Source organism: Miniopterus natalensis, chromosome 11, assembly GCF_054644295.1.
Source record: "Miniopterus natalensis isolate mMinNat1 chromosome 11, mMinNat1.hap1, whole genome shotgun sequence".
NCBI classification, from domain to species: Eukaryota; Metazoa; Chordata; class Mammalia; order Chiroptera; family Miniopteridae; genus Miniopterus; species Miniopterus natalensis.
Genome location: NC_142091.1, coordinates 42,070,116 through 42,081,980, shown reverse-complemented (window position 1 = coordinate 42,081,980; position 11,865 = coordinate 42,070,116). Strand labels below are relative to the sequence as shown.

At 47.0% G+C, this 11,865-nt stretch overlaps 2 protein-coding genes across 2 annotated transcripts; both read right to left on the bottom strand.

Annotated features, from left to right (window-relative positions):
- Positions 1-177: 177 nt before the first annotated feature.
- Positions 178-4,948, bottom strand: C11H11orf42 (chromosome 11 C11orf42 homolog). Its single transcript, XM_016217279.2, has 3 exons — positions 4,877-4,948; positions 562-1,360; positions 178-308 (listed from the first exon to the last, which is right to left on the bottom strand). Exons 1-3 carry the CDS (start codon positions 4,946-4,948, stop codon positions 178-180), a joined length of 1,002 nt encoding a protein of 333 aa, XP_016072765.1.
- Positions 4,949-10,048: 5,100 nt separating this feature from the next.
- On the bottom strand, positions 10,049-11,011 carry OR52W1 (olfactory receptor family 52 subfamily W member 1). Its single transcript, XM_016217263.2, has one exon. It carries the CDS (start codon positions 11,009-11,011, stop codon positions 10,049-10,051), a length of 963 nt encoding a protein of 320 aa, XP_016072749.2.
- Positions 11,012-11,865: the final 854 nt, after the last annotated feature.

The following is an 11,865-nucleotide window of genomic DNA, read 5'->3' as shown; positions in this document are numbered from 1 at the left end:
TGAGGGGACTTGAAGCCTAGGGAAAATGTAGGGACTCTCCCCCTTCTCCAGACCCCAAAAGAAAGAATGAACAGGGGACCAGGATGGTTTGGGGGAGCAGCAGCTGATGTTTATTGGGGACCAGTATCCCTATGCCAGATATTGGGGGCCTTGCCCCTTGCATCTCTCTCCACAACTTCATTCGTCGCTGTCGAACTCCGAGGACAGACCCTGCAGCAGGGGCAGGGACATGGAGTGCCGGTCGGGGTCCCCGGGGCCCCCACCCTGGGCTCCTGGTGGGGGGCTGCGGGGGCTGAAGAGCCAGTTGTCTGCCAGGGTTGGGATAGTCACAGCTTGACTCAATGCCCTGGTCTTTTTGCCTCCCTGGTCCCTCCCTCTGGTTCTCTGAGCTGTGCCCACCCCCACACCAAGACCATGCTTCCATCTCACTGTCCCCTGGCTCCCTCACTACATCCCCCTCACCAGGGTTATGGGTGTCCCACATATTCCAGAGCTATACTCCCTATGCCCTCTCCCTCCACCTTGTCCCATCCCTTTCCTTTTCATTTTCCCCAGTAGTACCTGAGAGCATCTGGGGCCCCCTTCGGAATGGGTTTCGGCCCTTGTAGGAGACTCTGGTGAGCCTGCCCTCTGGCCCTTCCTGGGGAGGTGGTGTAGATGGGGCTGGGACAGGTTGGGGCACATCAGCAGCTTCGGGGATATCGTCAGGGGCTGATGGGGATGCCAGAGGTGGCATGATGTTGAGGTTGGGTCTGACCCAGTTGGTCCCATGGAACAGTGGGTCTTTGGTCAGGGCCTTTTGTGGTCCCAGCACTCCCTTGGGCTGCAGTGAAAACTTGAGGCATGAGAAGGCGATAGGCAGTGACCGTTGTAACCGGAGCATCTGGGGTTCATGGTCTGTAGGTAGTAGCCACAGTTGCATCCAGGAACAGGAGAAGACCTGGTAGATGACATAGATGCTATGGGTGCTTCGGAGCCAGGGAAGAGTCTTCTGTAGGCTCACCTGTCCTGGTGGCAGCAACAGGAAGGCCACCTTTTTGCGCAGGCCACCCATATGTAGGCGGATCCGGCAGGGCTGCCCATCCAAGAGTCGCATTTCTTCATAGGCTAGCTCTCCTCCACTTTTTGGTGAGTATTCCCGAGTGCAGTGGGAAAAAGCACCCTCAGACCCTGCCTGCTCCAGGAGGTTCTGTAGTGGTCCCACTGGTTGCAGTGCCCTCCGGCCCTGCCGACCAGTCAAAGCCAGGCGGGTGTGGCCTGGGCGGGACTGCTTCACTAGCACACCCAGTAGGTCATAGCAGGCTGCATCCGACAGGAAAGGTACTGCCACTACATTGGGCCCAAAGCGCTCTTCGATAACCTGCAGGTGGCCAGTTTATGGGACCGGGTTAGGGTCAAGAGTTACCTGGTAGCTTCCTCTAGACTGACCTTCCTGCTGTCACTATTAGATTACATCTCCACAGTGTGCTCAGACTGTCGTACTTTCTACTTACTTCCCGGTTCTATCCTGTAGCAAAAACCTTGAATGTTTATTATGTGCCAAACTCTGCTAGATACAGGGAATGCATTAAAGAATGAGACTTTGTCCTTGCCCTAATATATAATATAGCTCAGTCTAATGAGGGAGACAAAAATGTAAGTAGTAGTCAGCTAAGTAAAAGAAGATCAAGACATGTAGGAGATTAGAAGTGATTTAACAACCTTGTCTTGGGTAGAAGAGGGTCAAAGAAGGTTTCTATGTGATAATACTTGAGCTTTGAAGGAGTTAGCCAGGTGGGAGAATGGTCCATCCAGGCAGAGGCCACAGCAAGTAAAAAAACCTGAGTTTACAAACTAAGGGGCACATTTGGGAACATGTAATTTCATATTGTGTAAACGTAGGGTATGAGGAAGGACAGGCACACAGGAACTTGATTATGAAAGGCCTGTGTGTATGCTAAGTGATGGGGATTTTATCTTGAGGACAGTGGGAAGCCACTTGAAGGGCTCTGGTCAGGGGCAGGATTAGATAGGCATTTGAAAAAGCTAATTTTGAATAGGAAGGCATAAAATAAGGAGAGAAAAAACCAATTAAGAGTATTGTAATACTCCAGGCAAGACATGGTGAACCCCTCAAATAAAGTAACGGGAAGATATTTAGGTTATAGAATTAGTAGAACTTGGTCTCTTAAGGAGTGGGGAAAAGGAATCCTCAAGGATTATTCTTAGGTGATTGGTTAGATGGGCGATGTCATTAGCCAAGAATGGGTATACAAAAATAGGTTTGGAATGCTCACTCTCACACTGTGTCTATCACCCCTTAATATACACCTCTGCCCTAGCTGTAGGGGGTGGTTCTTTTAGGGCTTTGAGGCCTCATCTTTTTAATGCTACTTCTAATATGCTGTAAGGGATTGTAGTTCTTCTGAGTTTTGTCCTTTTTTGTCTTGTCTTTTTTGGGTTTGGTAACCCAATTCTGGAAAGTTTAACCTCATGAACACTAGGAAAACCTGTAAGATCCTCTCTTGTAATTGTAGTTAGGTATGATAACAACTCATCCAGGATATTGTTGGAGGAGACTTCTGGCTCCATGTTCTGCTAGGGAGCATACAAAATTCTTTTTTGGGCCCCTTTCATGTTAGAGCCCTATCCTTCAAGTGCTGTGTGCTCTACTCTCCTCCCTCAGCCCCCAAATCCACATCTGTGACCCTACTGATGGCATTGTCCACTTGGCTGGCCTTCCCCTGTAATTCACCAACGGTCCCTTAAGGCTGGTCTGTGTTTTTTTTGTTTTTTTTTGTTTTTTTCTGTGCTGTCCCCAGGCATAAGAGGAGGGTAGCTAACTGGTGGAGTTGTGTCTACTTTGGACAAGCTGAGGTAGCTTGAAGATTACTGTCTTTTGTCACCTAGCCAAGGAAATAACTGGTGTTCTTTCTTGGTGGAAATTCTACATGGAAGAATTTCCCAGCATTTCTTCTTTGCTTCACTGAGACATGTAACACTTACTTTTGGGTGGCGGTACCAGGCAGAAGTACAGGGCTCTGAGAAAGGCTGGTTGAGTTTCCAGGGGTGAGAATAGAGCACTGATGGGTTGGCATTTCTGTATAGAATGCTCTGCCTCATGACAATGAAAGCATGTCACCAAGCATAACTTAAGAATCTTACCCTAGCTGCTCCATTGGTGCCTAGGAGTCTATACAAGTAAGACAAATGGGAGTGTCTCCAGAAGCAGTCCCTCTAATGGGTGGACATTTAAAACACCTGGTTCTTATCGTCCAGGTTTCTGCTAAAAGGTGAATCCCTGAATTAGCTGGAGACTCTCAGAATATAGACATGAATTTGCCATGGAGGTTTATTAGGTCCTTTTTCTTACCCTTGAGGGCCTCAGTAGTTATCCTAAACTAGGAAAAATAAGGTGCTCAGTTCTATGCTAGGGCTACTGTGTTCTTGGTAGAATCACCATTTGAGACCACTACCTGTTCCCATTGCACTTTTACTTCTAGGCGGAAGTTCTATGGAACTTAGAGGCCCGCAAATTTAGATTTCCCAGGGCCAGCCCAGGAGAGTGATGGTGGATGATTATCTTCCTGGATGTAACTTGGCTCGTTTGAATTCTAAATGGGGAGCTCTTAGGGCACATCTGTTTAGCCAGATGTTCTACAAAGTGCTCAATAAACTTAGCAGTTCTGGAGAGGGAACTGGGTCTCTCAAAGGTGTCCTACTCCTTGAATTTGTCCTACCTCCAGTGATTTATCCTGTGTGTCTCTACTCTGACTTCCCTGACAGTTTTCTGTTTAAATAAGATTGGGAGTTTTTCTTATACTCAGAGATGGTGTAGCTTTCGAATAGTTGAAGACCCCATTTACTTTCACTCTAATTTTGATCGATCTAGTCCAGGACTAACTTTTTACACTGCTGAAACCAGTTGCCCCAATACTTGGGAGGACCTTGGCTCTCATGCTTCTTCTTCCCTGGGAAGCTGACCTTTGTGGTGAGCAGCCAGTCCATTTCCAATGGGGGCTATGTGCCATTAAGGCTGCTTCGAGTATGGTAGGTACTACTTTAAGATGGTCATTTTAAACTTGGTGGGCTGCCTTTTACAGGTGCTTTAAATTCACTCTCCTTCAGATCACATAATCAGAACCTGATCCTAAATTCTCGCCTCAGAAATCTGTGGCCATCTAGATTTGGTGGGATTTGTTGGATATCTGCAACTCAGATATAGTTGAGATCTGCTTGCTCCTTGAAATCTACATATTTGGCTCAAACCCCAAATTTCTCATTCTGTGGATGGAATATGCATGAAGAGGTCAAAGGTAAAGTTCAGGTTCTTTAGAAAGCTTAAAAAGCCTTTCATGATTAGCCCCTGTAACTCTTTGACCTTATTTTTACCACTAATCGTTTGAACTCTGCTCTAGAGGGTATTTGCAGTTCATAAATCCTCATTTTTCATTTTCCTATCCTGCCTTTGCATATGTTCTGCCTTTAATTAGCACACTGTTCTCTCACCTACCCCACTGCTCATGAACTCATTCAGTGTTTATTAAGCACTGTTTATGTGCTAGGTATTCCTCTTCCCTCAATGTGTGAATAACTCCTACTTGCCCAGCTAGAATGTCACTCTCTTCAGGAGTGATCACCTAAGTCCTGCCTCTGACTTAGCACTTCTCTCTGCTCTCGCAGCTCTCTATACATTCAAGGAAACTTCCTTATTGCTTCCGCAATTGTGATTCTATTAGACAGTTTGTGCAAAGCACTTAATTCAGTGCCTGGCCCATAAGTAAGCACTGAATAAATGTTAGTTATTATTATCTTTATGCTTCCATACTCATAAGCTACTCAGACCCATCTAGGTCACACTTTGTTATTTCCTCTTTAGCCCTCTTACTTTACCTACTTTGTCTTTGATGAGGGTCCAGCTGGCATCAGCTTCATCCAGTGTTAGCAGTTGGGGGGTACCAACCAACATGGTGGGATATGGGAGGGGTTGGGCAGGGCAGTGGCTGCTGCAGGAACCCCAGGCTACCCAGGGAGGTGAAGCCTGGCCTTAGGCTCTGACCTACTATCACATGAGGTCATAGAGGTCCTGCTGGGTGATGGGGCCTTTGAGTGGGGAGAGGGCAATCACTTTCCTAGCCTTACTGTCCTCTCAGCCTGAGTCCGTTCGCTTGAGTCACCTATCCTGCTTTAGGGTAGGAAAATGCAGGTACCATTAGGGTGTGTGTGTGCGTGCGCGTGCCCGTGCGTGCACATGTGTAGTTCTTTAAGGAAACAGGATGAGGTCTCTCCTCCCTTCAGTAGCCTCCTTGAAACAATTTGATATGTTCTCTTGTCACCTACAGATGACTTCTTTGTGAGGTTGCATAGGGGGCCTTAAGCACATTGGAGAAGAAAAGATCAGGACTGAAACTAAGAACCCAGTAGTGGTTCTCAATCTTGGCCATACTTTGGAATTACCTGAGAACTTTAAAAATTACTGATGCCTGGCCGGGCCAGGCCAGTGTGGCTCAGCTGGTTCGGCATTGTCCTGTGCACTGAAGGGTTGCTGATTTGATTCCTGGTCGGGGCACATGCCCGGGTCCTAGGCTCGATCGCCAGTGTGGGGCGTGCGGGAAGCAGCCGATCGATGCTTTGCTCTCTCGCATTCATGTTTCTCTCTCTCTCCCTCTCCCTTCCTCTCTCTCTTAAAAAATTCAATAAAAAAATTTTTAAAAAAATTACTCATGCCTGGATCCTACCCTCAGAAATTCTGATTTAATTGATCTGGGGTGTGCTTGGGCATCAGGATTTCTAAAAGCTCCTCAGGAAATTTTAATGCGCAGTCAGGGTTGAAACCTATTAACGCGTGGGTTACAGTTGCAATGAAAACCAGGTGTGTGTGTAGGAGAGTGCCATGCTGAACTGTGACAGTGTGGAGGATAAGAATCTAATTGGGGTACTGTTGCCTTAGTAACTGGAGAGAACTTTTAGGAGCCAGAATTACCCAGGTAAATTTGTGGAAATTTTTATTCGTGCTTCACTCCCTGTCTTAGCCTAATCCGTGTCTAGTAAGTACTCTCCTACGACAGCCCTAAAGTGTGTGTTTTCCCCTTGTGTCTCTGACTAGACATCTTAACCTGCCCTTTTGCTGGAAGAGTGGTATTTCCTAAGAAGAACCATTCTAGAGAGTCTTTCTGGTAGCTGCTCTCCCTCTCTACCCCTTATCTATCCAAAGAGCTCTCTTGAGTCCCTCTGTAGAGTCTCCTGTATGCCCAGAAAGACCCCTCATGTATGGGGTCTTCCCTGTCCTGGCTCAGCACGTGGAGCTATCCCACAAAGTCAGTAATGTCCGAGCTGGCCGAGGTAGTATGAGTGTGGAGCACAGGAAAATGTCCTACAATGGTAGCAGAGAGTGTTGCCAAGAAAAGTTTCCTAAAGGAGATGTAACTGGGCAGGTATCCCTAGACAGAGCTAAGGGTGTGGGTGCCAGGTACTTGAGCAAAGGTTTGATAGTGGGCTTGAGCCGATGCTCCAGGGGAGGAATTAATATAAAATATTTGTTGAACTCTTACATGTTGGGGGCTGTGCCAAGCACTTCGAGTGCATTATCTTAGTTAATCCTTTTAGTAACCCCTTGAAGTAGGCACTATTATTTCCCCATTTTATAAGTGAATGAACAGGCTCAGAGTGGTTAAATAAATTAGTACAAGTCTACCTGATTCCAGCTTTTACCATCCAGTGGTAAGTAGTTCCTTTTAGTGAAGGGAGAAACCAACATGTTCCTTCTGCTTGCCTGGATGTGTGATGGGAGGGGTGCATGCTAGATGGAAGTGCAAAGTGGTGGAGTGAAGAGGAAATGAGTAGGATGAGAGAAGAGTTGCAATAGACCAAACCAGAAACTCCACGTTTCCTGTTGAGACAAGTGAAACCAAGTCTCTTCCTCCTAATGCCCCATTAGCACATTTTTTGTTATGGTTGACAAGGAGAGGTCATCTGGTATAGTATGGTTAGTACCTCTATTCCCTGCAGAAAGGAATTCTGAGAGAGATACACAAGGACGAGACACAGACATGGAGCAAAACTAACAGTGGAAGGGGACAGAGATGCGGAAGTACAGAGACAATGAGAATTATTGATAAACAGGGGCAGAGAATGGAGCACATCCATATATTGAGGAGATTCCAGAATGAGAAGGGCCTGGATGAGGTAGGTGCAGAGATGATAGGCTGTTGGTAAAATTGATTGAGGATCTCTTTCGGATTTTTGTTCAAAGAGGAGGCTGAGGGGAAACTGAGTACTAATGAACTCTACACCCAGAAGCCTATATCTGTCTTGTTTTTTTGCTGTCTGATTACCATAATTCTCCAGGCTTCCTAAATTCCATACTGCCCTACCCTGACATTAAATAAGTTTGTCTTTCCTTTTGGCTCATAAAGTCTGAGACTGAAAGTTGCTGAAGGAAAACAGATGACAATTGATTTCTGAATGGAGTTGATGAGCCCAAAGGCTGGGCTGTGTGGGCCATTTTCTGCTCATGGGGTTTGCCTCCTGTGTGGCATGTTCTGGGGCTTCCCTGGGGAAAAACACAGATCATCTGCAGCATATGGAGTGACCAACTGGTAGGGACTGATTATCCAGAGAACATAAGGTTCTCAGCAACCTCTAGGGTAGGATAGAATGGTGTGGATAGCAAAGACTTTAGAGTGATAAAGAACCCTAACACATCTCTCAGGCTACAGGGGTAACTGTGTAAGGTTCTAACCCATCCCTCATTTGAAAACTTTAGGGATAGATGTGTTTTGTAATTCAGAATTTTTTAGATTTTAGAAAGGGAAAATAGTATCCTTATGTAAGACACAAAGACATGAGGCAAAACGGACTGAGAGTGCAAGGAGGAGACAGAGATGCAGAGGTATGGAGACATACCCCAGTGCCCTGTAATCAAACACATCAGTATTTCTGTAGCTAATATATGAATAGTCACACTAAGATAAATATAAATACAACTGTGAACAGTTTAGGTGACATTCTGGGCCAAAGTTATGAAAAAACTTGTTTGTTCAGAGATTTTTAAATTTTGTAATTGTAGATAAGGGGTTGTGGGTTTATAATTCTCAGATTGCTATGAGGAGCAAGAGAGTGCTGGTAAAGCCTTCTAAACACGTCACATGGTAGGTAAGTATACAGTCTCAATCCAAAACAAAATACAGTGTCCAAAGGAGTGGATTTTTAGCTTGCAAGGAAGAAAGTTCTTACAACGAACAATGCACAGCTTTGGAATCAGCTGCCTTGGGGAGTTGTGCACAACCAGGGGGCGAAAGTGCCTTAGAAGAGAGGCTTCCTAAAGTGCCTTAGAAGAGAGGGTGGCAGAATTCATTGCTTACAAACATTGGCTGCCTATGATTTCCTTTTCATGCACCAGAGGGGAAAGGCAAAAAATGGTGTGCGTGCATGTGTGACATAGGACTGTCACACACATTGTTTTACAATGTAATAAATATTGCATACATCTTTGTTCACATCTCTAATTATTTTGTCAGGATAGATTTATTGAAGAGAAACCTCTAAGAGAAGGATATGGACATCTTAAAGACCTGTGTCCCATTAAGATTAGAATTTTGTCACAATTATCTACACAGTTATTGTCTGGAGGGCTTTTTAACTCAGAACTTCGTGAAAATTACTGAGCTCACACTTGGGTTGAGGAAAAGTGTAGATTTCTTCTTCCACGTGGTTGCAGTATGACAACGCCTCTGAAAATCGTAGCTTCTGGACTATCCTTCAGTTCCTTGAAATGAGGGCCTGATGTGACCCCACGTGGTCCTGTAGTTGGTGTCTACCTGCTTTTCAGCTCTGCGACCTTCTGTGTGGTATCCCATGGTGTGTGGTCCAGCTTTCTGCTGAGAGGTCAGCGTTGCATCTGAATTCAGGTCTTTATGGCTAACTCCAATACTTGTGATTGTGATAGTTTTTCTGGAGCACTTGGGTCTGCTTGTGCAGCCTGCAGCTTTTTATGACCTCATAACAGTGGCTCCCCGCCTTGTGTCTGAGATTAATCTCATTCTGGACTCCATGCTGGTGTGAAAGATATTTTGTGCAATGTCCATCCTAGTGTGGAGTGGAAAGTGAATCTGCTGTTGGGCAACACCATGGCACATCCTGTTAGTATCTCTCTTCTCTGGCAGCCACAGCTATGTGAAATATTCCTATTTCATCACATTGCACCAGCACCACGTACTTCTGAGATGTTGGCCAGGACAAATGGGGTCGTCGATGAGGCTTTTATTTGGGAATCTACGTTCTTGACTGAGAATGCGCAAAAGAGCAGGTTGGTAAGATACCATAGTGATTCTGAACCTCAGGCAAGCAGGCGACATGGTTACAATGATTTTCTGGGATATCAAAATTTATTTCAGTTGGACTCCTGACCCACGAAGGTACAAGCCCAGGGAGAGAACTTCTAGCCATTAACTCTTAAGACTTTGGCAGTGGAGGGGTGGGGTTAGGGGAGAAAGTGATTACACACAAGACCAAGAGGATTCTCTGATCTAAGAATATCTTAGTTTCATCAGTGTCCTGGTGAAATTGGGATCCCAGGACACATTATCCAGATCCTCAGGGTGGGGGATATGCCTGTATGACTTCTTTCCTATAGACTGGCTGAAACAGAATCTGGTCTCCAGAGTCACTGTCCCTCTTCCCGGACCCCTAGATTCAGGACCCATAGAGGGGCTTTCGTGAAGGAACATGGGCAGAATTAAGTTAAAATTATGGGGAGAGGCAAGGAGGGGAGTTTTCTTTAAGTTAAATCTTGTGTACTAGGATCCTATGATAATTCCTGATCTTATTTTCCCTGCATGGTAACACATAGCACCCTGCCTCCTGCCTCCCCTCAGGCAGGATATGTGGCTTGACTAAACTACACATTCCAGAGGTACACATAGTAGGGGCTTCACAGCAAATATCTGTTGAGTGATTATGACAGTCATATGCTGATAATGGGACCAATAACATAATCCATACCTCCAGACACCAGATTCTCTGAAAGTCCTCCAGCTCCACCGCTAGGCTCCATTGTTTTCACTGCCCATTAGAACTGGCTTTTTCTGAATGTGAAGGTTTCCAGGAGCCAGTCCCTGATCTGCTTGGTGCGGGCCCCATAGATGAGAGGGTTGAGGGCAGGTGGCAGCAGCAAATAGATGTTAGAGAGAAGGATGTGCACGGGCTTGGGGACAGTGTGATGACCAAAGCGGTGTGTAAGGTAGGAGAAGAGACCAGGCACGTAGAAAGCCAGAATGACACAGATGTGGGAACTACATGTACCAAAGGCCTTAGCGCGGGCCTCCTTGGTAGGCAGCCGCAGCACAGCGTGGGCAATGAGCCCATAAGAGCCAGTGATGCCCAGAATATCCACACCTGACACTGCCAGTGAGAGCGCCAGCCCATACAAGTTGTTGGCCCGTGTGTTACCCACCACCAGCTCCACCACCGCCATGTGTGCACAGTAGGCATGGTCTATAGTCTTGGCTCTGAAGTGTTCAAATCGTGCCACCAGCAAAGGGAAAGGCACAACAATAGTCACAGCTTTCAGTGCCAGTGCCAGGGCTGCGCAGCCCACACGAGCTTTGGTGACCAGGATAGGGTAGTGCAGTGGACGCCCGACTGCCACAGCACGATCACAGGCCATGGCCAGCAGCACACCAGATTCCATGGCAGTCAGCGCATGAACAAAGAACATCTGGACCAGGCAGGCAGCGTAGGGCATTGGGCGGGGCCCGAGCCACAGCACAGCCAGCAACCCTGGGGCTACTGACGTGGCCAAGCCCAGGTCTGTGGCTGCCAGTGTGGCCAGGAGTAGAAACATGGGCTGGTGCAGTGTGGAATCTACCTGCACCACTGCCAGCATTGTCCCATTGCCCAGCAGGGCCAGCAGATACATGGGCCCAAAGACTAGTGTCAGCCAGGCCTGGGCACTCCCTAGCCCTGGAATGCCAGTCAGTAGAAAGAAGGCTGGGCGTAGGAAGGTGGTGTTGAGCTGTGGAGCTTCTGCCATCCTGTGTGGGGCAAAGCTTTAAGAGTCATGGGGGCATGACTCTTGAGAGGGGAAGGACAAAGGGAGGGATTTTTGGGGTGTCACAGTGGCACAGACCTATCCATATAATATGAGGGGTAGTGCAGGGATGGGAAGATCACAGGATTATAATCTTTAGTTGGGGATTTGAATGGATAATCAAGATCATAACCCTAGCTAGGATGGGAGAATACTTTGCACCTGAAAGTTCATGAGGGTGAGGGAGAAGCGGGATAGTTGTATGGGGAAGGGGGTGGTCACTGCTGTAGTGGCTGGGACAGTTAGAGCCCTTCGGTTGGAGGCCAGCTGAAAGTGGAGCTGAGATGAATGTTTTTCTTCCCCAGCATCCAAATAGTCAGTCTCAGTCTCTGGCGATGGGGAGAAAGCCAGTGCTGGGTGGGGATCAGGCCTCAGGCTGGCCCTGTCCCTGACTGTGGATCCTTAGGCACAACTCCTGGGCCTCAGCTTCCTCATGTCTACAATGGGGGTGGGCTTAAGTGTTGCTCAGCTTTAACATTCTGGGCACTAACCCTCCAAGAAGAAAGGGGAGAGTAGTGAGAAAGGGCGAACAGAAGAGGAGGTAGATGGAACCTGGAGTGAAGCTGGAAGTCTGGTGTGACAGAAGACCGTAGGTTTTGGGGATGTGGGGTGCTTACATTTTCTTTAACTTGATGCTGAAATAGTGAACTTGAACATCAGCTGGAGAGTTGAAGTTGAGCCTGGGAAGCAACGGAGAAAGGGAGAGATGGTAGCAAAAAGGAACGTCTCTCTTTTCCTTCTTTATCATCCAGAAGGGGGTCCCACTAGAGTCTCATTCCTGGTGTGCCAGAGGGAGT